We start from the raw sequence: 27,558 nt of genomic DNA on the forward strand, positions 1-27,558 counted from the left end.
AGCTTCATTTAGAAATAAAGACCAAGTGACATGAACCAATTTCCAGGATGCAAAGAATGAAATATCAATTTTTGAAAGAATTTGTTCTATATGCATGAACATAGGAAATAGCATAAAAGGAGTATTATAATTTTTAAAATAGGATTATAATACAAAAAATACGTGGACATTTAAATAGAAATTGAAAAATATTTCCAGTATATTACCTTGCTCCTTTGAAGGTATTGACTGTTTGAGACTTTTCTGTGCAGCAGCACTTTCTGCATTAGCCTTTAAAAATATATCTGCAACAGTAAGTAGGAACTCCATGCTTGCACAAAGGTATATCTCTTGAACAATCACATCAAGAACAGTGCCATCTCTCCCCTGCTTATAGCTTATATCCATCATAACTTTCTTGTCAAATCCATGTTTCATTTCCACCATTCTGAAAGATCATTAAGGTAGAATTTAATGACACAATAAAAAACAGCTATGAGTTCTGAAACACACTCAAGAGTCTCACCCAACAATACATTAACAAGAGCGAGTTTAAAATGGAACACCAACAATTACTAAAATTGACTGATATATAAACATCAACAGCTACAGGTTGGGCAAAGAAGAGATTCAGAGCAGCCCTGTGGAGAAGGACTTGGGGGTGTTGGTTGATGAGAAAATGAACATGGGCCAGCAGTGTGTGCTTGCAGCCCAGAAAGCCAACCGTATCCTGGGCTGCATCAAAAGGAGAGTGACCAGCAGGTCAAAGGTGATCCTGCCCCTCTATTCTGCTCTTGTGAGACCTCACTTGCAGTGTTGCGTGCAGTTCTGGTGTCCTCAACATAAAAAGGACATGGGACTGTTGGAACAAGTCCAGAGGAGGGCCACGAGGATGATCAGGGGACTGGAGCACCTCCCATATGAAGACAGGCTGAGAAAGTTGAGGCTGTTCAGCCTGGAGAAGAGAAGGCTGCGTGGAGATCTCATAGCAGCCTTCCAGTATCTGAAGGGGGCCTATAGGGATGCTGGGAAGGAACTCTTCATTAGGGACTGTAGTGACAGGACAAGGGGTAACGGGTTAAAACTTAAACAGGGGAAGTTTAGATTGGATATAAGGAGGAAATTCCTTCCTGTTAGGGTGGTGACGCACTGGAATGGGTTGCCCAGGGAGTTCGTGAATGCTCCATCCCTGGCAGTGTTCAAGGCCAGGTTGGATGAGGCCTTGGGAGATATGATTTAGCGTGAGGTGTCCCTGCCCATAGCAGGGGCGTTGGAACTAGATGATCTTAAGGTCCTTTCCAACCCTAACTATTCTACGATTCTGTAATTCCATACATTATGTACAACTTCAAAACTAGATTCCCATACATTGGCAACTAAAGGTGTTCATAATTTTAACAAGTCATACCATCACAATTCTGTGTTTACATATCAGAAGTATAGTTTACTGACTTTTTTTTTTCATGGGGAGGAACAATCTTAAGTCTTACTTAGCAGTTTATTAAGGCTAAAAATGAAATTTGTTTCTCCATGCATTTATTAATTTTATATCTAATGTTTTGTCTAATTCCTATTTTGTTGGTTTCTAGCACTTATACTGGTCTTATAAGCAACAACATAAACAAAAGGCACGTAAAACACACAAGTCAGTATACTGTGATATGTACTTTAAGAATCACCTACACCAAAACAATTCCAGTTTTAATGGAAACATCTGGAACACTTTGTCAAATTTCAATAAACAGTACTTTATGTCAAAACACAGACCTTGGTGTAGCCATCTGGATTGACTGTCTTTTATCATCCAATGTGCAGTTTGCCAGCTTGACTGAAGCATTCATTGAACCATCTGATAACATTTTGACAGCAGCCGACATCAAACCTAATTTAAACTCTGCAAGCTTCAAAAGGTCATCTCTCTGATCCAAATTTGAAACCTGCTTAAATCAAATGAAAATATGTTTGTAGACTTGCTTACAGGTAATGGAAATAATACACAGTTGTGAGATATAGCTTTTTTCTAACTGGTAAAATTTCTAATAATAATATATTAAACCCACCAGTAATTCAAAACACAAGAATTCAAAAGGCATTAACATACAGAGAAAAAAAAATAAAAAAAAATAAAAAAAAATGCAAAGCTTTACACTTCTAACAGCTTGCTAAAGCAAGCTTATATTAGTGAAAGGGAGACAATGTCTGAAAGAAAGTAAAACTGTCAACATGCAATTTCAATTTGTTTGCTGTTTAAAACCTACACTGTGTATGCAAAGACACCAAATAAGAAATTAAGTTTTGTCTCTTGCAACTATGTAGTGCTCAGCCAGATACTGGAATCTAGAATAGCAAAATAAAAATTAAAAATAAAGTATTACTAAACTTTTAGTCAGAAATCTGTTGACAAGCTTTGTAAATTTAAACTAAGAGTAATAATAACATATTCATACTGTAACACAAGTTTATAATCTCACTCCATGATTTTATTTATATACGTGTTCGTGTCCATACATCTAACTAAAGAATAGGTTGCATCCCTCTGCATTTTCTTCTTTCCAAACTGTACTTTAAGCTAAGGCAAGTTTTCAGCGAATTTTTAGTAAGATCACAGAAAATGCCATATATTATGTGCTACCACTGATTACACTCTTTCCGTAATATTTGACACAATATTTATCATTTACCTATTTATCATTTCCATCATGTCTGTTACTATTGTTAGAAATAATTTCCTCTGCTCTTACATTAAACAATTCCTGTTCAGAATTTCCAGCACTCTATGCAGCCTCAAAGTTGTTTCTTTCTCCTTGTAACCAAAATTATATTTACCTGTTTTGAATCTGGACTATACAATACTAAAGTCAGAGAGTCGAATCTGAAGTCCAGTTTTAGTGTTGTTTTTATTTTCATAGATGAATGTAATTCCACCACAGCTGATGTCACAACAGTTACACCTTTTGAAAATTAGAAAAACACTTAATATTAAAGAAAATTACCTGACTGCAAACAAGGAAAAACTAAAACCTACATCCTCACTAATGACACTATAAAGACACCACCTTCCCCTTGCTTTCACATGTAAATCCATCCACAATAAGGATATGTTTATTGTGCTCTCTGCAATTTTGGCAAAAAGCACACAATGTTTGAGAAGATAAAATACTCCGCTCATATATTCTATATGCAATTTTTACCATCTTTGAAAGACATAAATGTACAACTTTCCTTAACATCACAGTTCTGTGTGCAAGAATGTTACAAAAAATACAACTTTACTGATATCCTTATTTGTTCATCTCGCCACATTTTTGCTGGTTTTCACATTTAATAGAAGAGTTCAATAAAAGATTCTTTTTGTAACCTTACTTGCCTTTTTTTTAGTCTCTGCTAAATAGTTCATGGCTCTCTACTGAATAGGAACAACTTCCAGGGATAACATCATTATGACAAGATGAACAGATCTAAAACTGAACAGCAACAGAACCAGCATTCACAAGAAAGAGAGTAACATACCACCTTTCCTAAACTGGGATGTTACCAAATCCAGCTGACAGACTTTTAGGTTCCACTACATTACTGCCAGTGGAACAAGACAGTCATTACATTAAAACATATCATGCTGTAAAACTCACTTCAATAGTCCAGTTGCTTCTATTCATTATCATTATTGTCTGGTACAGTTCAAACCACAACATCAAGATAACAGAGGCATACTGTTAAAAATAACTGAATCTGGCATCCTTTCATAAAGGCAATTCTAACAGAAATAATAAATTGACAGTAATACCTAAAAATGCTAGACCACATGTAATTTTGGAAAACATTACCTGCAGAGTGCTGTGAAGTACTATGAAAATCACTACATTGGCTAGTCGTATCTTTCGGCTCTGGTAAAGATGTTGATGCACCGGAGCTTCCACCTATATTTTCATTTAGTGTCCTCAATATTGTCGTAATATCTTCCTGGCTGAGAATTAGCTTAAAAAAAATAATTAAAAAAAAGTTGTTATTAAACTCAGAACAAATCAGTTCATTAAACTTTTGGTAACTAAAATTAAATTTACAAATAAACAGATAAACCAAATTAATTTCATCTGAGTCTCTGTTTAGGAAACTACAGAACCAAGTAAAATTTATTTCTCAAATCCACACAGCCCCTTTTTGCTTTGATCTATGAACTTTCTTTACAAACCTACAATTTAGGAATTGAATGTTAAAAGTTGTACTCATATAGTATGACTTACAGTCGCCCAAAATGATCCACAGTTAAGTCACAGGGTACTTTACAGTATTAGTTACTAGTTCTATTTCAAAATTTGGCAAATTGGTTTTACTCATATGACTGACAAACATTTTATTTTTTTAAGTGAAATTTAAATGAGTACATGTACTAACTTGGAACTTGTGACAAGTCTGAATTCAGCAGGTGATCATGCTGCTAATGAACCTGCCAATAAACCCCCACTTTTCCCAATCCTTCTTTGAAAAATACTGACTGGTAAAAGAAGGCTTTAACATTATATTCAGTTCTAACTAGCAACAGTAAGAGACAGTACAAGGTCTGCTTGCAGTATCACAGATGAAATAGAGAGCTCAGATTAGAACAGAAAGCTATTGACTTCCCTTTTCCCCATGAAATGACAAAATCTGTTCTACATCTCAAAATCAAAAAATACTCCAGGTAACTTGGATTTTTATGGACAGAAAACCAAATCAATTTTCCACGGATATTTTAACACCTGCTTTCAGAAATGACTGCTTACATTCATAGGCTTGAGTAGACCAGATATTTCAATATCAGGAACTTCGTTATACCATGCAGCAGCTAAATTTCGCTCAACAACTACTTCCAGGTTGAGTGGCTGCAGTAACTGTACTTCAGTTTGTAATAAACCTTGCTCATAGCATGACCTGTGAAAAGAAAGAAAATGTTCCCAACCTGACATACTTCATTTACACATTCTAACAAACTTCTGTCTTTTCCTCATCTTTTTGAACAGTACTGTAAAATAGTCTTCATACTACTCCTAGTATCTCTAGCTAAAGCCTCACTCCACCAACTACATACTTTTTTTTGGCAGAGGAGACACTTCAGCCACATAGTCCTAGTATCTCTAGCTAAAGACTTAACCAACCAACTAGGTATCTTTCCTTAGCAGGGAGGAGATACTTCAGACACACAACACACTAACTTCTTGCAAGTTAGGACCTCTTACTTCTTCTCCACTGGAGAGCAAGTGCTTCTTTCTTCAGTATTCTTCAACTGTGTTTGAAAATCCCCTTCCCTTCCCTCTCCCTCTCCAAATATCCTGCCCATTTTCAAACACTTTTTTATGGCTGTGTTACTTGGTATCTTTTCTGCTATGTACAGAATCATAAAATCATTTAGGTTGGAAAATATCTTTAAGATTATCGACTCCAACTGTTTACCTAACACTGCCATGTCTACCACTAGCTCATATCCCTAAGCACCTTGAAAACTCCATCAAAATAGCCTTCACAAACTGGTATAACCTGTTCCAAGTAGTGACGGATGCATAAGCCTATTATTCTCCATAATATTCCCTAAACAAACATTCGCTTCTATTTAAAGATTTGTAGATTGCACTTCACCAAAATCATTAACTGCTTTTACACATTCTTTATTAATTTGTAATTGTATTTCAAGATAATAGTGTATCCATCAACATCAGCTAATCATTTTGATAACAATCTCTCAAAGCTCTCCAACTTAAGTGCCCCATGTTTTTTTAAACATGAGTTTAAAAAAAACATGAGTTTAAAAAAAACCTTAACAATACATTACCTGTATAACTTTAGTTCACTCAATTTCACTGTCATAGAGTCAACAACAGGCGGGAGATTATACTGTGTTTTTGTTTTAGAGATAAAGAACCGGTTCTTCACAGTGATTAGACCAAGATCAGCCACCAGGACATTCGTAGACATTGCCGACTGTGGAACTATCACAACAGGTGCTTTAATATTGATATCTAGTGCCAAACGGGAACTACGCTCTGCTAGTTCTTTTACACCTGTAGCCGCTTTCTCTGCTGCTTGAACTGTTGCCTCAGTAAGAGCTTCCTTGGCTGCTTGAAAGTTATTTACAAAAGCCTAGTAAAGGAAAACAGATCCTGGGATTAAGAATTACACTACTTCAAAAGCACTTCAGAATCATAGCTTTTAAACAGCAAACCATCCTGAGATACTCTTTTTGCTATGCACTTTGCCTGAATTCGTTAATAGGATGATCTCCTCCCAAAATATGAGAAAGACTGCATACAGATAAAAACAAATTTCCATACTATATATTTGGTAAATCAGGTATTAACAGCAATGACCCTGTAATATGACTTGTATGAATTATGTTTTACTTACTCATATGGAAAGTAAAAGATATATTTATTTAGAATTCATGGAAAAGGCATTAATCTTCTTGGTTTACTACCTGTATTTCAGTGTTAAAAACAATGAACAGAAAATTACTAACAATAATAGCAAATACTGTTGCTTAGCCACCTGTCCACAATGAGAAGCATATGGAGAAGAAAAGTAAATAGCCCAACCACCAATCCAAGTAAACTTTTTACAATAGTATGTAAGAGTTCTTACACAAATGGGCACCACCCCATATGGGATGTTTTATCTTTTTCTAGGTCTGACAGTGTTATCTGAATGGTTTAGAACAGTATCTGGAAAATTTAACTTACCAAAATAGATGAAACAAACTTGTTGACAAAAACTACTTGAATACACCCAACAGTCAGGTAAATACGATTGTCAACAACATTCATATTTGTATATGCAATGCCATCTGTAGCATTCACATATGATATCATTCTAAAGTTGAAGACTTCTTTTCCTGTGATATAAAGAGCCTTAGGAAAAAAAACAAAACAAAAACAAGTATCTGCTGTAAAAAAACTTACAGTGGAGAAACTGAATTCCAAAGTGAAATGTAGTACTTCCATTTCAGTACTTCACATTTCCAAAACATTTTTACGTCAAATATTTCAACAATAAATTAAATAAATAAACAAAAATCCTTTAAATTGATTAAAATAGTCCATTAGAATCTCAGCCTGAATAATTATGTCCATTATGTCAACAAAATAAGGAGTGTAAGGAGTAGTTGGGAGCTCAGTTCCACAAAAATCAATGTCAGCCTAACAATTGCTGGGTGTAGGGGCACAATGACTCTGCCTATATAGGGAATAATGCTCCCACCAAACACATAAAATATTATTATAAAGGAAAAAAAATTAATCACAGCTGAAGGGCACAAGTCCAGAAAGGAAAGTCAATTGAACACCTATATGCCATTCAGAAATCAATTATACATGAAAATGCATACCTTTTTGTACAACGCTGTCTCATCAGAATCCACAATAATGATGTTCTTCAATTTTGCAGTTACTTCTGTTGCTGATTTTTTCATGATCACTTGGCTATCCAGACCTTAAAAAAAAAAAAGGATTGCAAAATCTAGAGATAATTATTGTTACAAATTTTCATGTCTTTGTGATTGAAGTTTTGTTCCTACCTTCAATGTGAATTTCAGCTATTCTATGTTTTTTCTCACTAATAAAGATACGTAAACAAGATAAATCCGCACAGATATTGAGGTCAATAACATCTTCATACTTCGATTTTTTTGATGCTGTGGGAAATATAAAATTATAAAGTCAGAATTCTTCAAGGAGAAGATGTAATATTTTAGGATCCCTTTCCCAGAGCTTTGTTTGAATCAAGCCTGCAGGACTGGCAAAATGCACTGCACTCATACTAGCAAGTACAACACAAGGGAAGTATATACACAGAATTGTATATATAGGAGTCCTTATGTACTCAAAAAAACGTGGTAATCAACATGATTATTTTATTAACTGCAGGAAATACACTTTATAGTAACAAAAGCTGTGAAGTATATATACCCTGAAGCAAATTTATCATTTCAAAAGTCACTGACAGGCTTACAAAAACCAGAAAATATTTGTTTTCTTCCTTGCACAAATAAGAGAGAGGAATTAAAAGAGAGGCAGAGAGAGAAAAAAAAGAAACTTACTTAATTTCTTAAGAACATCCTTCTTCTCCTCTATTTTTTCACAGACCGGTTCTTCTGCACCTTTAGTTTCTTGTTTGGGTAGAATATTATTCAGATAGTTCATAGCATTCAGAAGAGCTTCAGAATGCAATTGAACATCTAGAGATGAAAAGTTCACCTAAAAAACCAAATTATATTTGTCCAATAATCCTATCTCCCCACAGTGAGAGATTTATGTTAAGGAAAAAAAAAATCATACCTTTATTTTCTGTAGAACATTCTGATAAATAGCTTTTAGTTCTGGTCCATTAATATCAGCCTATTCCACCAAAAGCACATGTAAAACAAATAAATCAGGAGGTTACTAATTTCACAGGATCACAGAACCATTAGGGCTGGTTGGGACCTCTAGTGGGTTTTGAATATTTCCGGAGGAGACTCCACAACCCCTCTGGCAGTCCGTTAGAGTACTCTGCCAGCCCCAATATAAAGAACTAAAGTTTTTTTCTCACCTTTATGTACTCCAGAGTAAGAAGATCATCATCTACATTATCCAAGGTAGTAATTATGAAAACTGGCTTGTCATTATCATCTTAAAAAAAAACAGCAGGGAAAAAAAAAATAATTACTTTTTATAAGGAAAAAAAAGACAGGTTTTGTACAGCTCTTAATCATCTATAGCCTACAAACTAGACTACTAGCTACCATTACTACTTAATCACAAAATCTCTTCTGTAGAACTAAAATAGTTAGATATCTACTAAAGTCATAAGCACTAAAACACATTTACCAAAGCCCTTCTAAGAGAATGAATTCCCTAATTCCTTTTGCCTTCCCCATCCACCCCCTCCATTTAATTCAGGGAATAAATCTTCCTCAGTTGACAAAAGAAAGCCCCACAGGCTTTTTAAAGACAAATTCATAGTGTTATTAGTGAATTATTTTTTATCAGATTATAAATACTTACCCATATACTCTGGGCACAGCAGAGAAACTTCACGAAGGAAAGCACTTGCAGTCACGTCAAATCTTCTTAACTTCAGTTCAGTGCCTAATTTAATGATATCAAGCTCCAGCACAGGTGTCTCAGTATTATCAGTAAGACGGCATAGTTTAATTAAGACCTAAAAAACCCCAAGCAAACAGAAAAATTAAAAAAAGGTACTGGATTATCCTCTTAGTTTTTACATAGTATTATTTATTTAGGCATATTTTACTGGTTGACATCTACTGATCGTTTGACTTTACAGAGCACATGCCCTGAAAAATATAAACAGTTCAACAACCAAAATGCTGGAATACCATTTGCTGCTATTTTAACAAAAACTTCAAACATACATATGCGTAGTACCAAAGCTACACCCACATGAACTGACTTGTTTTTCTAAATCTCTGTAAGGCATTTAGTAATGTTCAACCCTGTCAAAACCAGATTTTCAGTCAGAATAAAGAATTTACTTCCTTCACTGGAATTTCTTTGAACTCTCCTTGTAAGAATTAGATTCCCAAGCTGAGTATCAGCCCAAAGGATTTCCTACTTTTTCATCCATGTATGACAAAGATATTTTTAAAGAAATTCCTAGATGAGCTGGTTTTATGTCTTTCTCAAACAAGGCGAAATAAATATATATGCACTCTTCTGTTCCACATAATACTCTCCACAAAGACAGAAAATCAAAACCAAACCCAGTAAGTCATTTTAAATTACCAAGCTGAAAGGTGACTCTTCATAGATTCTCAAATGATTATTTTTTTTAATAGATTTTAAGATAGTTTCCATTAGTGAATAACGTAAAACACAGCATTTATCTTTAGACTAGCAGTTGTTTGAGGCCAGGCTGGACAGGGCCTTGAGCAACCTGCTCTAGTCAGAGGTGTCCTTGCCACAGCAGGGGGGCTGGGCCTAGATGATCCTAAGGTCCTCTCCAACCCACACTATTCTACGAATCTTAAACAAGGTCTTGTCATCACTCAAACCCCAGAAAATTTCAGTTTTATTTATGTATTTTCTATATGGTATAGTATATAGCATGCTGCAAGCTAGTTATGATGTGTTGAAGCCATTTTGTAAGCCCTACCCTAAAACAGAATTTGTAAAGTTAACTGGGTTTTTATGGTTTAATGGTAAAGCTAAAAGGAGAGCAGTAGCACTAACACTGTCATAGATGTGATAGCCTAATGATAAAGGTAATGATAGTGGTAAAAGGCCATCTCTTTTACTAGGCTAACTGATGGAGTTAGGATCTTGCGTTTGGATACAATACCCTTCCCCAGCCTTCTCCCAAGTCTGGAACAGCAAAAATAACATATGAAACATTTCATAGTGAACATGTTACAGATTTAGGTGTGAAGTCAACAGAGTCTGGGAAAAACTGGAGCTGAAAAATACAGTGCCTGTTACAAGATGAAACATGCACGAAGCTTTCCTAGTGACCATGTTAGTATCCTGAAGAAAATGCCAGAAGCTACATCTTAAGCCAAAAATATGTAACATGACTTCTGAGTGATAGTCAGGTAAAAGAAATTCAGCAATAAAATTAGTCAGGATAAAACAAAGGAGATAAACCAAAGCATTTCAGTGACAACAAGGATGGAGAAGCAAAACTGTGACTTGGGAAAAAACCTACAGAGTAGTTTCAACAAGAACTTGGGAATTCATACTTCTGTAGACATGGATTCATGACACAACAGACACGGAAAAATTACCATTCAGGTGTGATTCAGAGAAATCTTAAAATGTCACTTTACCTCAGCCACTTCAAACCTTAGCTGGAATTTTGTCATGGTTTTCAAAGATTCTTGTTTACATAGGTTTTTTTGCCTTGTACTGCTAGTTCTCTTCAGGGAACCAGACGGAGTTTCAAAAAACGGCATGTCTTCCACAGGACTGCTTAGAGCATCATAAAATTCTTCTTCTGATTCTAAGGATTAATTAACAACAACATTACATATATATTTCAGACAGCCAGTGTTTTGCAATACTCTGACCTAGAATTTTCATGACTACATCTATAAAATCTTAAATGTACAAGTATGGGAAGATTACCTAGCTGGTAATTAGCAAACAGTAAAGTCTGCTTCTATCATATCTGCTCCTAGCTCCACATCTTTTCACCACACCTACATCTCCCTCTAAATCAGTTCTTATCAACTAATTCCTTCATCAACAGTCTCTCACTATTATGTATGCAACAGACAGCACAAACCATGCCTCATCTTGCCTTCAGTTCGTACTAATATCTTAAATTGTCTTATCCTGGTGTAACTGCTGCTGACCATACAAAAGCCTTTGCGTCACTATTAGTGGCACTACTTTGGATCACTCCCTCCTAAGGATCTCACATTTCAGGGGAGATTCCTAAGTACTATCAAGGTTTTAATCGACCAGCTACAGATGTCTAACCAAGAATGGCACGATCCTGTAAGGCTCTTCTTGTTCACCTAAAACCATAAGCAGAGAAATTAAAGGAGGTAACTGAGGAAGAAGTATCCTTCTTCTGACAAAATTGAACAAATGACAGTAACAAGGATTTCCTGCAGCTTAAAAGCACCCTTCCATCTGGGGGTGTGGAGACAGAGAAAGAACATGAATCACTTAAAATTACTGCACAGTTGTATGCACAGTACAAATTGAACACCAGACCTGATTCAATCTAAACCTAATTATTACTTTCTCAAATCAATTTTAGTCACTGTTTGCCTTCATGTCACCCTAGTATTTAAGAACCAAGACACTTTCTCTCTTGCTTTGGCCACTTAAAGGAACTCATAGTTCCAAAAAATACATGAAGATACACAGATACATATTTCTATCAATACTGTATACACACACTGAATTTAAAGTGATGAAGCAGATGTAAAAATTTACTTTGCTAGTGTTTGCAAACCGCATATATTATTAACATGAGAGAAGAAAGTTAGTATTGTTCTCTATTTCTCCAGCTGAGTATTTTGGCCTCAAAAGGTGATTGACACTGAAATAACACTTGTATATTTTTGTATTTTTCATATGTAACTGCTAGATGGAATGTTACAATCTAAGCTGTTTGAACAGCAAGGCATTATTAAGCATGACCAATTTCTCCACGGCCAATCTTCTGTTTGATCCTGCAGAAGTTGAAGTGATGGGTTTTTATAACAACACAGTAATTTCCAACTGTCATCATTTCAGTATTTTGTAACTTACATAAATCCAGCTAAGTAGGAGAAAAATCCTTCACCAGAAGAAAATAATTTAAACTGCTGTCAGATGACTAAGTACATAGTGAAGCAAAAAATGGCATACATACTACTTCAAATAGAGATTTGTAGTAAGATATGCAAAGACAAAAATAAACAAACCTATCCTACCAAACAATTTACTGCTTTGCCTTCAGAAAAGGAACACACAGAATTTTACTTCTATGAGAAAATATACAAATATTTTGTATTACAAAAAATTATAATAAGCTGCACCCACTGCAACACTACTAAATCTCCAGAACTTAAAACAAAGCCACAAATGGTCACTCAGTCCAAGAGAAACAAATTCATTCAATGAACTCAAAAATTTGACCTGTGTATAATATCAGACTTCAAAATAGATAGTATTACCTGACTCAGTAAATGAATAAAGATCCAAACCAGGAAACACACTTTGTGACAAATGTGTTGCTGAAAGCACGGGCGATAGCATAGACTGAAACAGAAGATACCATTATTTTTATTTTTTGCTTAAATATGTGCTATTGCATACACATATGCTGCATAGAAGACTTACAACATTAGGAAATTGGACTTATTTTTAAGTGCAAATCACTACTGTTAAACAATTACGTTACCAAAAATCAAAAACATGGGGAGAAGTGAAGCCTAAATCAGATATTGCATATTCATTCCACTACAGACAGAGTACACCAGGAAACACTGCAAACAGATTCAAACACTGAACATCACAGATAGAAAGATGGACAGAAATAGCACATCATATGAAAACTCTGGAAAGACAAACTCTAGTCCCTCACGGGACTACAGCATGGCTACATCAGCGAACATAGTAAAAGATCAAGAGTTCCTTATAAAAATCACATAACACTAGTGACAGGTGAAGAAAAAGAAATTAAAAAGAGCAAGAAATAACTTTAGAGCAAACAGATGTTTATATATCTAAATTTCACAGAATCATAGAACCATTTAGGTTGAAAAGACCTTGAAGATCAGAGTCCAACCATTAACCTAACACTGACAAGTCCACCAGTAAACCATGTCTCTAAGCACCACATATACACGTCTTGTAAGTACCTCCAGGGATGGGGACTCAACCACTTCCCTAGGCAGCCTGTTCCAATGCTTGACAACCCTTTTGGTGAAGAAATTTTCCCTAATAGAATCATAAAATGATTTAGGTTGGAAAGGACCTTAAGATCATCAAGTTCCAACCCCCCGTGCCATGGGCAGGGACACCTCACACTAGACTATGATGCCCGAGGCTCTGTCCAACCTGGCCTTGAACACTGCCAGGAATGGAGCATTCACAACTTCTTTGAGCAGCCTATTCCAGTGCCTCACCACCTTCACAATAAAGAACTTCTTCCTTATATCTAATCTGAACTTTCACTGTTTAAGTTAAACCCATTACCCCTAGTCCTATCACTACAGTCCCCAATGAAGAGCCCCTCTCCAGCATCCTTGTAAATTGCCTTCAGATACTGAAAGGCTGCTATGAAATCTCCACGCTGCTTTCTCTTCTTCAGGCTGAACAGCCCTAACTTTCTCAGCCTGTCTTCATACGAAAGGTACTCTAGCCCCCTTACCATCCCCGTGGCCTGAGCCTCCTTTTCTCCAGACTAAATAACCCCAGTTCGCTCAGCCACTCCTCAGAAAACTTATGCTCTAGACCCTTCACCAGCTTCACTGCCCTTCTCTGGACATGTTCCAGGACCTCAGTGTATTTCTTGTAGTGAGGGGCCCAAAACAGAAGTCAGTATTTGAGGTGCAGTTTCACTAGTACTGAGAACAGGGGGACAGTCAGTTTCCTAGCACTGCTGGCCACACTATTTCTGATACAAGCCAGGATGCCACTGGCCTTCTTGGACACAAGCTGGCTCATGTTCAGCTGGCTGTCAACCAATAGATCCAGGTCCTTTTAAGCAGAGAATCTTTCCAGCCATTCTTCCCCAGGCCTGTAGCATTGCATGGGGTTGTTGTGGCCCAAGTGCAGGACCCAGCACTGACCCTTGTCAATCTCATTTCTTCATGTATCTGGAAAAACAGATGCTAGTGGAGTCTTTAATTGTGAGACACAGCTATGCACAATGCAGAGAGGTAACTGGCATGTATGAAATGTCACAGTTTTGCCACTGGAGTGGAGAAAAGGACAAAAAACCTCATTCCATATGATATCATATAACAATTAAATTGTTTTTGTGAAGGTAACCGAAGCCAGATCTCCCATCAAGCCTCAGAAAGCAGTCTCAGTGGTTTAATTTTGTAAACAATTCTCTCTTGCGTTCTCACACGCATGTAGAATGTGTGTGCCTTGCACAGAGTTCTAAAGCAAGGAGAGACGTGTACATTGCCTGTGTGCTCCATTCTTCTCAAGCGCCTTTGGCTTGAAACTGCACAAACAACAGTTGTTCTTTCCCCTCCAGCCAACCCCTTACTGCTACTTTCAAAGCCCAGTTGGGAGCAATTATACAGTAATTCACTGCATCCTACAGAAACCTAAGTATTATGGCAACAAAGAAACATTCGTATTTGTACATTGCTTCCAATGCTCCACTTTCATCTCAGTCTTCACATTTCACCACTCTCCCTTCTCAGTCTCCAGCCTACATAATTTGACCTTACTGAATATATCCATGCCTATGAGTAATAATTACATCAAATCTCTAAGAGTCTTGTAGCTGTGAAAGCGTCTCATCTGTAACACTTTCCCGTTCTAAGAAGACAAGGAGAAGAAACTGTGAGACTTGATTTTACAGTATCAAATCATGAGAAATAAAGCCTTCCACACCGAAGAGCCTTCTCATACTAAAGTATAGGAAACTGCAGTGTGCAAAAAACTACAGGTTATCTGTTCTGAAGAGTCTTCTGTTTTCACAGCCCAAGAACAATTCCTCCACTAACTCAAAATGTAAAGCATAAAGTTCACATGTGGAGCTCTGAAAAAGGACTTCACACCCTTTTTGGTTCAGAAGTGATGTGATGGCAACAAAGCTCAGAATTTCAGCTACAAGGATGAAAGCATGGGAGTGTATCTGCAACCAGCAAAGCAGCAAACCCTCTCAAATTAACTGAATTTAACACCAGCAATTAGTGTCTTTCAAGCTCTGCCACAGACAGAAGCTTGAGCAGACAGAGTTAACCACAGGTTTTAATACGGATGCTGCATGCAATTTGAATACATTCATACTGGCTCAACAGTCTTTCCTCACCTCATCTTGTACATGTACAAGGTAATACTAAGCACAAAGTTATATTATTTTAACTGTAATTGCTGAATACTATAATTAAATTTGAGTACAGGTAATGTTATGAAGTACAGGATAATCATCTTACATATGCACATTTTATTTATGTAAAACTAAAATCCCATTACTTATTCTCGAGGAAAGTTTGACTGTAATTATTTGTCAAAACAACAGAGACTAGGGCAGCATTTGGCTAGGAATACTAATATTAGTGCATGAAGAGTGAAAAAGCAGATCATAATATGACCACTAAAGAGATGGTAGGAACTACATCTTGAAGTGGAACAATCTTCAGTCTATATATACTTTGAATAAGTATGCATGTCTAGTCATGTGCGTTTACAGTTATCGAATATTATGCTAACATAATCAACAGACAACACCACCAAAACTGCAGCAATAGCCATCAGTGACACAACAGAATAATTAGTGTAACAATGGAAAGATAATAATCAAGTAATCTTTAAAACTAAACAAAAATGAGAGATGACCATCCTTCCTTTAGAATAAAGTATACAAAGGGTTAAGTAACAGATAATTAGAAGCATTTACAAATGACAAAAATGGACAGCAAATTTTATCTTTGACCTTGAGATTTCACATATGTTCAAATGAGAAGACTGCTTTAAATCTATATAAAACACAGCCAGATCACACAGACTAGAGCCATGTTAAAAATCAGCAACTCAGAATTAATTTCTTGGTTTTGCTAAAAACAGCTCATATCACATGGTAGAACACACTCTTCAGGAATAGAAACAAGAAAGTGCGAATCCTCTATCCCCAAAAAAGCATAGAACAGTGACCCAAACCATTTTTACTAAGGGGGAAGTAGGGAGAGAACACATGCCACGATCCTAAGCCTTAAATTGCAAGGCAAAACTGCTGCCCACTCAGGCATGTTGTTATCACTGAAAAAGCTGGGAAGAACAGTAAAATCAGCTGAAATGAAGCTGCCATTTCTGCCAGCCAGGCAATGTGTAGCCAACATTAGCCACAGACGGGATATTTTGCAGGTTTTGTTCTTTGTTGTTGGGTTGTGGGGTTTCTTAAACACCAGGCTAATCCATTTGCAACTTCAACTATCAAAATTACAAGGTTTCAAACTTTTCTTTGCTAAACAAAAGAGCTGAACCCAAGTTCTGCAGCACTCAGATAGGTGTATAAATTTGAAGGTACTATTAAACTAATCCTCAACAAAAGTGAATACGTTTGTTAATCAAGAACTATATGTACTACAAAGTAATACCCAGAGTAGTAGAAGTTTGGAGATTAACTAACAAGTGAAATTTCTATACTTTGAAGAATACCCAAGTTTTTTCAAAAAGTACTCAGGAAATGCTTTTTCTCAACTTTCTGGTACTCCTTTAAAAACTGCAAATAGCAGCTAACAACAAGAAAGTATCTTTCTGATAACTGTAATTATTTTTTAAAAACCTTACCTCAGTTATTTTTGGAAGTGTACTGGTAGCAGGAGCACTTTCTGGCTTAGGAATGCTATCAATTAGCTCCAAGATGCGTGTCAGGTTCTGGTCTGATATCTGGATAGAGAGTAAAGGCAGCTGTCCAGACAATTTGAACCTGTTTCGTAAACAATGAAAGTTATCTCAAAACTATTTCATTCCAACTTCGCGTCAGTTTCCTTACTGGTCAGAAAATCACTCATCTAGCCATTTTGTGGGTTTTAATATATTACCTACAGAATCATAGAATGTCCATGGAAAGGACCTTAACACCATCTAGTTCCAAACCCCCTTGCCATGAGCAGGGACTCCTCACACTAAACCATGCCACCGAAGGCTCTGTCCAACCTGGCCTTGAACACTGCCAGGGATGGCCAGGGATGGAGCATTCACAACTTCCCTGGGCAGCCCATTCCAGCGCCTCACCACCCTCACAGTAAAGAACTTCTTCCTTATATCCAATCTAAACTTCCCCTGTTTAAGGTTTAACCTGTTACCCCTTGTCCTATCACTATAGTCCCTAATGAAGAGTCACTCCCCAGCATCTTTATAGGCCCCCTTCAGATACTGGAAGGCTGCTATGAGGTCTCCATGCAGCCTTCTCTTCTCCAGGATGAACAGCCCCAACTTTCTCAGCCTATCTTCACACAGGAGGTGCTCCAGTCCCCTGATCATCCTCGTGGCCCTCCTCTGGACTTGTTCCAACAGTTCCATGTCCTTTTTATGTTGAGGACACCAGAAGCGTACACAATACTCCAATACATACATATACACACACACATACATATATGTAAACTCTGTTGCACACAGAGGAGTTACTTAACCAGCAATAGGGACACCTTCCGCTAGACCAGGTTGCTTTTGATATAATGCCTTGCAGATCACAACTGCAAATTTTACTAATAACCACTTCAGTTTTGGCTACGTAAAGCGTCTTCCTCACAATCAGAAACTGTCTACTCTTGTTTGTATATTTAATAATTTGTAATAAATCACATAGATGATCCTTTGCACAGTATTTTACATAACAAAAGGTGTGGGCTTTCTATGCATAAGAATGTTTACAACCCAAAACTTCAAATGAAGTATAGAAAATGCTTCCAAGTTACGTATATAGCTACGTATATTTAAGCTTACCCTAGAAATAGTCAAGGTATTTATCAAAAAAATAAATGTCATAGGAATAAATGACCTCAAATAATAAAATAACAATCTTTAAAACTGAGAGCAGTAGAAGATATTTTAAGCTTGTTTGAATAGGCTTTGGCAAAAAGAAATGAAATCACTTCAAATGTAGATGCTGACTTTTTAAAGAACTAAAACCCACCCTGATTTCTCATAGAATTGAGCAGAACACAAGTAAGCAGAAAACTGGCACCAAGAACATGATTATACTTTTATTACAACCTCTAGTTGGAACAGATTAAAGGGGTCTATTCAACAAGCCAACTGTCTCCTACAATAGGCAGCAGCATGGAAGGTGTAAGGAACAGAACCTATTATTCCCTCCCAGTTTTGCTGGGCTTGACTAACAACTCAATATTCTAAGAAACATAAAATATATGGAGAAGATACAAGGACAAAACCCCCAAAATTTTCAATCACCCTCAACTAACTTTGACAATACAAGGATAACTGGAAAACCAGCTCCTTATACCTGAGCAAGCCAAGCACAGAGTTGTACATGTCAAACAGTAAATACCTTGTTTTCTACAGTTCATTTAATTCCTTCACATCCTTAAATTCTAAAGTAATCAATTCCCAACTAGTTCTGACTTTTATTCTTACTTCCAGTTCTGTTACAGAGAAATTTTGACCTTTTGTTTTTGTTTGTTCTTTTATTTTAACAGAGAAGGGCCGGGAAAGGACCTATCTATGTACCACTTGAGTGCTCCACTAATCTAGGACACCTAGCAATCCTCACTTCAACTGATGTGGTAGTCTTCAAAAAATGAAAATTACATTAATTTGTATTCTCTTCAAGGCAGCAACACAGAAATGTGCCTTCCTAAATAAAGCCAGTACAAAGTCCTGGTGATTTCATTCTTCAAAAATAATAATAAGGAATTCAACTGGATTCAATGCTCACCCAAGGAAGTACAAGTATTAAAGAATCAAAAAAATACAGACAACCTAATTACCTGCTTTTTATATAACTTAAGTAAAATAGATGCCCTCTAAACTAAGGGACTCATTCATTAAAATATACTACATTGTTTTAAACAAAGAAGTTCTGGTACTAATTTTTATTGTAGAATAAACATCTTTCCATTCACCTTCCTCCACAGAACTATTCTGTTCTACAGCACAGTTCCAAACATTAACAGAAAAAAAAACTCAGGAAAAATATAATGCTGACTTCATATATATTTATAAAAACTAGAATATTAAAGAATAGCTACATGTATACTAAAAATACATTCAGAGATGTGTAACTGATGTGAGCAATACCGATGCATAATGCCCTAGCCACCTATAATTACTAAAATTTACAGTTTAGCAGATTTTTACTGACACAAAAGCTATCAGTTAATTTTTATCATTTGTACACATTGTCATCTACAGATCACAAGAGCCAAATTATTTGTATTTAAGTATCTGTACATAAACACATTAGCTGACCATTAAAAAGCAAAAAGAGATTATGCAGAAAAGGGCAAATCTCCACCATTGGATAAAAAGCTGCTATATGTCTCATTTCAAGACTGGTAGGCGACTCTAGAGTATTATAATATCATCTGCAGAATACATTCTGGAAGCATTTGGAGACTGAATAAGGTACAAAATGAACAAGTTCAGCTGTTGTTCAGTCATGGTATCAACATGTTAGATTTGAAACAGTTACTTGCTCTTGGTGCAATTTAAAGCATTAGTTATGCTTACTAACTTACTGTGGTATATGCTTATCTAGTACCAAACTGCTGTTTGTGGCATTGCTAACACTTTTAGACAGTACAGGCACTGAGAAAGAAGAGCAGCTGATTCCCAAGAAATATTACTACCTCAGTGGAAGAAAAACCTGTCTATTTCTAGACACAGGCAGAAATTATTCACTGTCAAGTAAGTATGAGAATTCAGAATACAGAAATAATATCCATTAGGGAAAAATTTTTCAGCATCACTCTAGATACAAACGGCCAAAAAGAGAAACACTTCTGTTAGCTAAGACAGACAGGTAGCACTACAATACTGCAACAGGTGTTCTCATTAACAACATTCTTTAATCCAGGTCATACTAGCATAACTTGGAGATATGTTGATTACAAACCTACATTAAAATGACATTATGTTATACAACCATAGAAGAGAAATCTCATTTTCCCTAACTGGACTTTATAACATAAAAAGACTGATTCCCATGAGTTGTATTTCCCTTATTATCTCACTTTCACCACCTAACAGAGAAAAAGTAAAGAGGGAAAGAGTAAGATGTTTCATAAAGCATCAAAATTCAGAATCTGGCCCACCAGCTTTCCAGAAGGTGGCACCATTGTACCATGCAATCATTGATCTCTGCTCACAATACACTGCACTGGTGAGGTACATTGTTTTTAAGGCTTTTCTTTCCTGACTAAGCAAATCCTTTTATAAACAGAGGAAATTAAAAGTAATTCTTTTATTTCATAAACTACCTCTTGATTTTTTTGATTGTACTAAACAATTTTCTGCAACAGACTATGTCTATTTTTATGCCATTAATTTTCTGAAGCGTGTAGCTAAAAAACAAATTTCCAACAGTGTTAAGAAAGTATATGCTAGCTTGTTGTAGCTAAGGGATTCTTAATAATGACTCAAACAAATTACACACGGCATTAATACAGTAGTTTGCAAGTACTTCAAATTGATCAGATTTTTTTAATTAGTGGCGTCCTTCAGATATATTAGTGAAGATGCACTTTCCAGAATATGTGTGCATATAAATCTTTGCCACTGGTACTCAGTGATCTTCAACATCGAAGTTTCATCACTAATAGTAATGCACATTTTCTTCTGAGCACAATTTCCATAACCAGGTTTTTTAACCGAAATCCAAACTTAATGTATTATGAGCTGTTTCCCTGAGAAATGGTCTCTAGTAGGTAAATAAACACAATGAGTAACTTATGTAAAACAGAGGGAACATGAGAGCAGACCACTTCTCAGATTATTTTTGTGATGTTTTCAGTTCCTCAGTATTTTCAAAGAGGACTGAAATACAGCTGTTAGACCTAATTAGAACACGTATTAGTATCTTTAACAACAATCTTAAAATACATTATACAGACTTCTATTTTTAATATCACTGTAATGTTCTATCACCTCCTCAATACTCCCAACTTCTTGGGTTTATTCTCTATTTTTCTCAATTAAGGTATTTTACTTCCACAATTCATAATGTAAAATAGCACAAGTATAATCAGATTATCTTTTTTATAAATAAAAGAAAGTGGTTTACTATGAAAATTTCAAAATAGGAAAACACACATACTTGGGCATTCTTGCATCAGTAACGACCATAGCCCTGCTAAATTCGAGGTTTACATCCAAGGGCTGCAAGATATGTTGAGATGAATATTTCAACTTCCGAGCCTCTTGCCACTTCTCGTCTGTAAGAGCAAAGAAAACCTACATTTTAAACACTGAGATTCTTTCCCATTACACATATCACAGAATTAAAGTATCTGATATTAGTTAGTATATACTACTAAAAATTCAGGTGACAAAATCTCTTCTACAGCTCTGTCAATGCACATATATAACACAAGATCCAAATTTCAGACAAACAAGACGACTTAATTTCCACTGTTCACATCTAAAGAGCTAACCCATCCATACCGCAGGTTTCTAAGGACCAGATTTTTCATATGCATGACACAAAATTTAGGCTCTGCATTCCCCTCTGGAATCAGAGGGTTAAGAATAAAATGCTTAAGACTTCCCTGGTTCTGACTCTGTCTGCACTTTAAGTTCCAAAATTACTAGCAAAAGTTTCCTCCAATAAGGGATTCTGATCCTTTCTTTACTCTCAAAAAAGGATCAAAGCTACAGGTACTCATGGATTCTGCTTTAAAAGTGGAAGGATACAAAGAAAAGTCACTGAAGAAAAATTTCATAAATTAATTACACTTACATCTATTATGCAACAAATCAAGTGAGACATCTTCAAAAATAAGTGATTTGTTCTAAGTTTATCTATTTAGCAAACGTTAAAGTTGGAATCTAAGGCCTGAAGGTATGTTTTGGAAATTCATTACATGTTCATAGGACTGAATTTAGAATAATAGTTTAAAGAAGTATGTTTCAAAGATTCTCTACTGCTACATTAAAAGTATAAAAGGCACATCAACCCTCAAAATGTTTTTAGAGAAAAAGATTACTTTCATGAATACTTACCATGTTTGCTGTACAGTAACTGTATACTGCTGAGCTGGATATCAAAACTGTCATAAGCTCTTGACATTATCTCTTCAATAGTGCTTTGTCGTACTGCGAGTTTTGATAAATCAGAACGACTTTTGCTTTCCATCTTAAAAAGAATCACAAAAAAGTATAAATGAATTTCAAAAATATCCAAAGCACTAGTTCTACAAATAGTTGACCCTATCACAACAAGAGATTAAATTTAAAGTCCTCATTATAAGGGCTTCTGTGTTACCACTGTCACAGCAGAGGAGATATCTAAACTTAATATCCTGTATCAAAACAAAAAATGGAGAGTATTAAACTCCATTTCTCCTTCGAGGAGAGAAGCAAAATACAAATAAACAAAAAACTATGAAGTTTTATACAATATATTTTGTGTAGACTAATTTCCTTTAATAGATATAGAATCACAGAATCATAGAATAGTTAGGGTTGGAAAGGACCTTAACATCATCTAGTTCCAAACCCCCTTGCCATGAGCAGGGACTCCTCACACTAAACCATGCCACCGAAGGCTCTGTCCAACCTGGCCTTGAACACCGCCAGGGATGACGCATTCACAACTTCCCTGGGCAGCCCGTTCCAGTGCCTCACCACCCTCACAGTAAAGAACTTCAGATCAGAGTAGAGGGTCAGGATCACCTCCTTTGACCTGCTGGTCACACTCCTTTTGATGCAGTCCAGGATACGGTTGGCTTTCTGGGCTGCAAGGGCACAATGAAGCCAGCTCATGTTCATTTTCTCATCGACTAATACCCCCAAGTCCTTCTCCACAGGGCTGCTCTGAATCTCTTCTCTGCCCAGCCTGTAGCTGTGCCTGGGATTGATGCGACCCAGGTGTAGGATCTTGCACTTGGCATGGTTAAACTTCATAAGGTTGGCATCAGCCCACCTCACAAGCGTGTCAAGGTCCCTCTGGATGGCATTCCTTCCCTCCAGCATATCAGACGAACCACACAGCTTGGTGTCATTGGCAAACTTGCTTGAGGGCGCACTCAATCCCACTGTCCCTGTCATCAACTAAGATGTTGAACAAGACCAGTCCCAACACCAATGACTCATACCCCAAAGCTTAAAATTTCAAACCTTTTGCAATCAATGGAATAACTGTTGAAGTTTTTTTATATATAAAAATATTACTCCATTAATCACCTCAGAAACATAAAATCTATTTCTGAATCTTGTTGAACTTAGTTGTGGTATTATCCTGAGTAAAAGGCAAAAGGGAGTTTGGACTGTTCATCATTTATGTTCACTCAGCTTTGGGACGCCCATACTTTCCACATGCTCTCTCTGTTTTTCATCTCTGATGAAATGTGGCTGGTCTCATCCTTAAATGTTGAATGGTTTTGGATCCCCATCTGCTTTTGCCAGACCCAGGTAATATTCAAGGTTAACAGTGAAACAGGCTCAAATACTAGTGTCTAAGACAGCATTTCTTCTTCCAGTGGTACTGAACTATGACTACTTTTACATTAAAAAACTTGCAGATTGATTATTCAGAATTATCAGATTAATACTGCCTGTGCGACCTTAATTAAGTGTACTTATGCATCAGCATTGAGATACAGTTTTAATTTTATATGCCATTTTCTCCATTTGGACTTGACCTTATCCAGTACATAACTGAGGGAAAGATATTGTTTTGTATTAAACATACCGGTTCAACAAATAACCCATATCTCTCTTAAGCATATGCCTCTCGAAGTGAATACAGAATTATTCATCATATCCTGAGAGGCATCTAACTTTTCTCTTTTGGTATTGCTGAGTCTCTACTAAAGGACGGGAACCAATTCAAGAGTCACATGCACTATGAAAATTACTCATGCATTTCAGGAAAAAAAGTAATATTGAACATTTACTGGAGTCTGACTTGGAAACATATTCTTCTGTATATTATTCTGAAAGTAATATCCTATACGCAGAGTGGAGGAGGTGGGCTGTTCCATGCCATTACCGAGCTCCTAGCCTGGTGTCACTGGCAGCCAGTCACAAGTGGCATTACCCAGTGTTCAGTACTGGGGCCAATCCTGTTTAGTACCTTTATCAGTGATCTGGATGAGGGGATCGAGTGCACCCTCAGTAAGTTTGTAGTCAATACCAGGTTGGGCATAGTGTTGATCTGCTTGAAGGAAGTAAGGTTCTACCAAGAGACCTGGACAGGCTGGATTGATGGGCCAAGGCCAATGATATGATGTTCAACAATTGCACTTGGGTCCTACACTTAGGCCACAATAACACCATGCAACACTGCAGGCTTGAGAAAGAGTGGCTGGAAAGCGGCTTGGCAGAAAAGGACCCAGGGTTGTTGGTTGACAGCCAGCTGAGCATGAGCCAGCTTGTGCCCAAGAAGGCCAACACCATCCCAGCTTGTATCAGAAACAGTGTGGCCAGCAGCACCCTCTACTCAGCATTGGTGAGGCTGCATCTCAAATCCTGTGTTCAGTTTTGGGCCCCTCACTACAAGACAGATACTGAGGAGATGGAGCATGCAGTGAAGCGGGTGAAGGGTCTAGAGCATAAGTTTTCTGAGGAGTGGCTGAGGGACCTCGCGGTGTTTAGCCTGGAGAAGAGAAGGCTCAGGAGTGACCTTATCACTCTCTACAGTTACCTGAAAGGAGGTTGTAGTGAGGTGTGGGTCAGTCTCTTCTCTCAAGCAACAAGTGATAGAACAAGAGGAAACGGCCTCAAGCTGTGCCAGGGGAAGTTTAGATTGAATATTAGGGAAAATTTCTTCACCAAAAAAATTGTCAAGCAATGGAACAGGCCGCCTGAGGAAGCTGTTGAGTCCCCATCCCTGGAGGTACTTACAAGACTTGTAGATGGGGTGCATTAGAGACATGGTTTAGTGGTGGATTTGGCAGTGCTAGTTAATGGTTGGACCTCATCTTCAAGGTCTTTCAACCCATATGATTCTGTGATCTATACAGGCCGTTGGATGAAGGGATTGAGAGCAGCCCTATGGAGAAGGACTTGAGGGTACTGGAGGATGAAAAGCTGGGTATAAGCCAGCAATGTGTGTTCAGAGTCCAGAAAGCCACCTGTACCCTGGGCTGCATCAAAAGGAACATGGCCAGCAGATCAAAGGAGGTGATTCTATTCCTTTACTCCACTCTTATGAGACCCCACATGGAATAATGGGTTCAGCTCTGGATTCCCCAGTACCAGACAGACATGGACCTGTTGAAGCAGGTCCAGAGAAAGGCCACAGAGATGATCAGGGAGATGAAAGGCTGAGAGATTTGCGGTTGTTTAGCCTGGAGAAGGCTCTGGGGAGATTTTTCAGTATATTAAAGGGGGCTTCTAAGGTGGAGAGAGACCTTTTAGCGACGCCTGTCCCTGGACGAGGGGATGTCTCATATTCAAGGCAAGGCTGGACAGCGCTCTGAGCAACCTGGTCTAGTTAAAGGTGTCCCTGCTCATTGCAGGTAGTTTTGGCTTGATGATCTTTGAAGGTCCCTTCAAACCCATACTATTCTATGATTCTAGCTGACACTCACATGTTCAAAAAGTCAGTCTGTGGCAGAGATATAAAAATCTTACTTCACTTTCACAAGATTTTAAGCTTTGAAACAGGTTACTAAAAAGTTTTACCTGCTAAAAAAGCAGGTAAAGCAATCTACACTGATAGTAAGTGGAAGAATCACTCCTACTTAAAGTAAAAAAAAAAAAAAAGGAAAATTTAATTGCCTGCATGCATGTAAGATCATTTGTCCTGAAAGAACACAAGTTCACCAATGAGTAAAAAGATCACTAATAATATGCAAAAACGGTCTCTTTATGATTTTATAGTGCTAAATTGTAATTTTAAACACAAACTACCTTTTTAGCTTTTCCCTTGCATAAAGTATCTCAAACATACCTCCAGTTTCATCAAAGTTACTTTAAAAAGTGCCAATATGTTTACTTTTCTCATTTTAAAGTCAACTGAATGCCTGAAAGGTAACTGATAACAAGAATAATAGTAATAGTAAAAATAAGAAGACCATTTAATCATATAACTACAAAGCTTACTCTTTTATATTCTAAGGTAAAACATTACTAGATATTTTCCACTTAAGAGTTCAAAGCATCAACTGTAGTTTCATTCCAGGGGAGGATTATTTCCTAACAATTCTTTTGGGTTGAAAGAATCTACTGAGAAGTGTTCAGTAATTTCTAACTTAACTGGAAAGCAGTTTAAAATAAATGTCTGATATGTAAACTGCAAGAGGAACTTTTACTTAACCACTACCAAAAAACACATACTAAGAAACTGGAAATCACATAGAAGCTGAGTTGTCATTTTCAGTAAGTTACTTCACTAAGTAAATATATACCTTAAGACTACCAAGATCCAGGAGTAGTAAATTTGATGTATTGTCATAGAATCCTTTTTGTGGAACAATGATGTATGAAGCCATGAGGTTAATTTTGAGGTCAAGAACTTTCTGGGTTTCAATAATATACAACAAACCTGAAAAATAATGTAATTAGTAAATACAAGCCAAGAAATCCATGCAGAAGCTACAGAGTTAAAAGATGATAGAAAAAGAAATCCAAGTCTAACTTTAAATGAGCTGTGAATGCTAGATAACTGAGTTTAACTAGAGGTACACATGCTCTTCAGTTTTCTTCTGAACCAATAATTACCATCAGCCTTTAAAGAAGCAAGAAGTAGATGAAATTGTGATAGCAAACAGTGCTAATGGACAAGTAGAGACAACATCACAACACAAATCCAAAGCAGTTTCATACTGAACAACAGATGAAAGAAGAACTGGAATTTGTACTGAAACTTGGAATTGCTGGGGTAACCCACTGTGCTCCATAGATTCAAAAACTTAATTGTTCTAGAAGTTCTTACTGGAAGTATCCAACTATACTGGACAAACTACTAGTGCTGATCTCAGTATTAAGTCTTAAAAGTATCCACCACTTTCGTTCATGTATCAAAATATAAGATCTCTAGAGATAAACAGCTAGAATGAAATTAAACTTGAGTAACGGTTTTAATGCCAAGTAACTGGAAAACAGATGAATATAATCAATATTTATTGCAGAATAAGTAATGTGGTAACACCTGTATAGAGGCAGATGAAAAGCAACAACTCTGGAAAGGATTTAGAGGTTTCATTACAGGACCAGTATTTCTGAATATATTAGTCATATATCAATACAAATCAGTTTTTTTAAAGTATGAAACAATTAAGACCATTTAGATACTCAGATGAACAAT

The 27,558-nt window shown here is 36.7% G+C and overlaps 1 protein-coding gene across 1 annotated transcript in view; it reads right to left on the reverse strand.

The window, feature by feature from the left end:
- Nucleotides 1-27,558, reverse strand: part of VPS13A (vacuolar protein sorting 13 homolog A) — a 110,169-nt gene that overhangs the window by 58,329 nt on the left and 24,282 nt on the right. Inside the window, exons 20-38 of the mRNA XM_062640956.1 lie at nt 26,660-26,796; nt 22,308-22,440; nt 21,403-21,520; nt 16,914-17,052; nt 12,614-12,698; nt 10,769-10,941; nt 8,988-9,144; nt 8,533-8,612; nt 8,280-8,339; nt 8,042-8,198; nt 7,520-7,636; nt 7,331-7,434; nt 6,687-6,854; nt 5,783-6,090; nt 4,740-4,887; nt 3,804-3,954; nt 2,806-2,930; nt 1,747-1,916; nt 207-427 (exon numbers count right to left, since the gene is read on the reverse strand). Of these exons, the coding sequence (XP_062496940.1) occupies nt 207-427; nt 1,747-1,916; nt 2,806-2,930; nt 3,804-3,954; nt 4,740-4,887; nt 5,783-6,090; nt 6,687-6,854; nt 7,331-7,434; nt 7,520-7,636; nt 8,042-8,198; nt 8,280-8,339; nt 8,533-8,612; nt 8,988-9,144; nt 10,769-10,941; nt 12,614-12,698; nt 16,914-17,052; nt 21,403-21,520; nt 22,308-22,440; nt 26,660-26,796 (2,751 nt within the window). The remainder of the gene's footprint in view (nt 1-206; nt 428-1,746; nt 1,917-2,805; nt 2,931-3,803; nt 3,955-4,739; nt 4,888-5,782; nt 6,091-6,686; nt 6,855-7,330; nt 7,435-7,519; nt 7,637-8,041; nt 8,199-8,279; nt 8,340-8,532; nt 8,613-8,987; nt 9,145-10,768; nt 10,942-12,613; nt 12,699-16,913; nt 17,053-21,402; nt 21,521-22,307; nt 22,441-26,659; nt 26,797-27,558) is intronic.

The sequence above is a fragment of the Pezoporus occidentalis genome, unplaced genomic scaffold (genome assembly GCF_034315485.1).
Source record: "Pezoporus occidentalis ecotype Australia unplaced genomic scaffold, CSIRO_AGI_Poc_V1 ctg117, whole genome shotgun sequence".
Taxonomy (NCBI): Eukaryota; Metazoa; Chordata; class Aves; order Psittaciformes; family Psittacidae; genus Pezoporus; species Pezoporus occidentalis.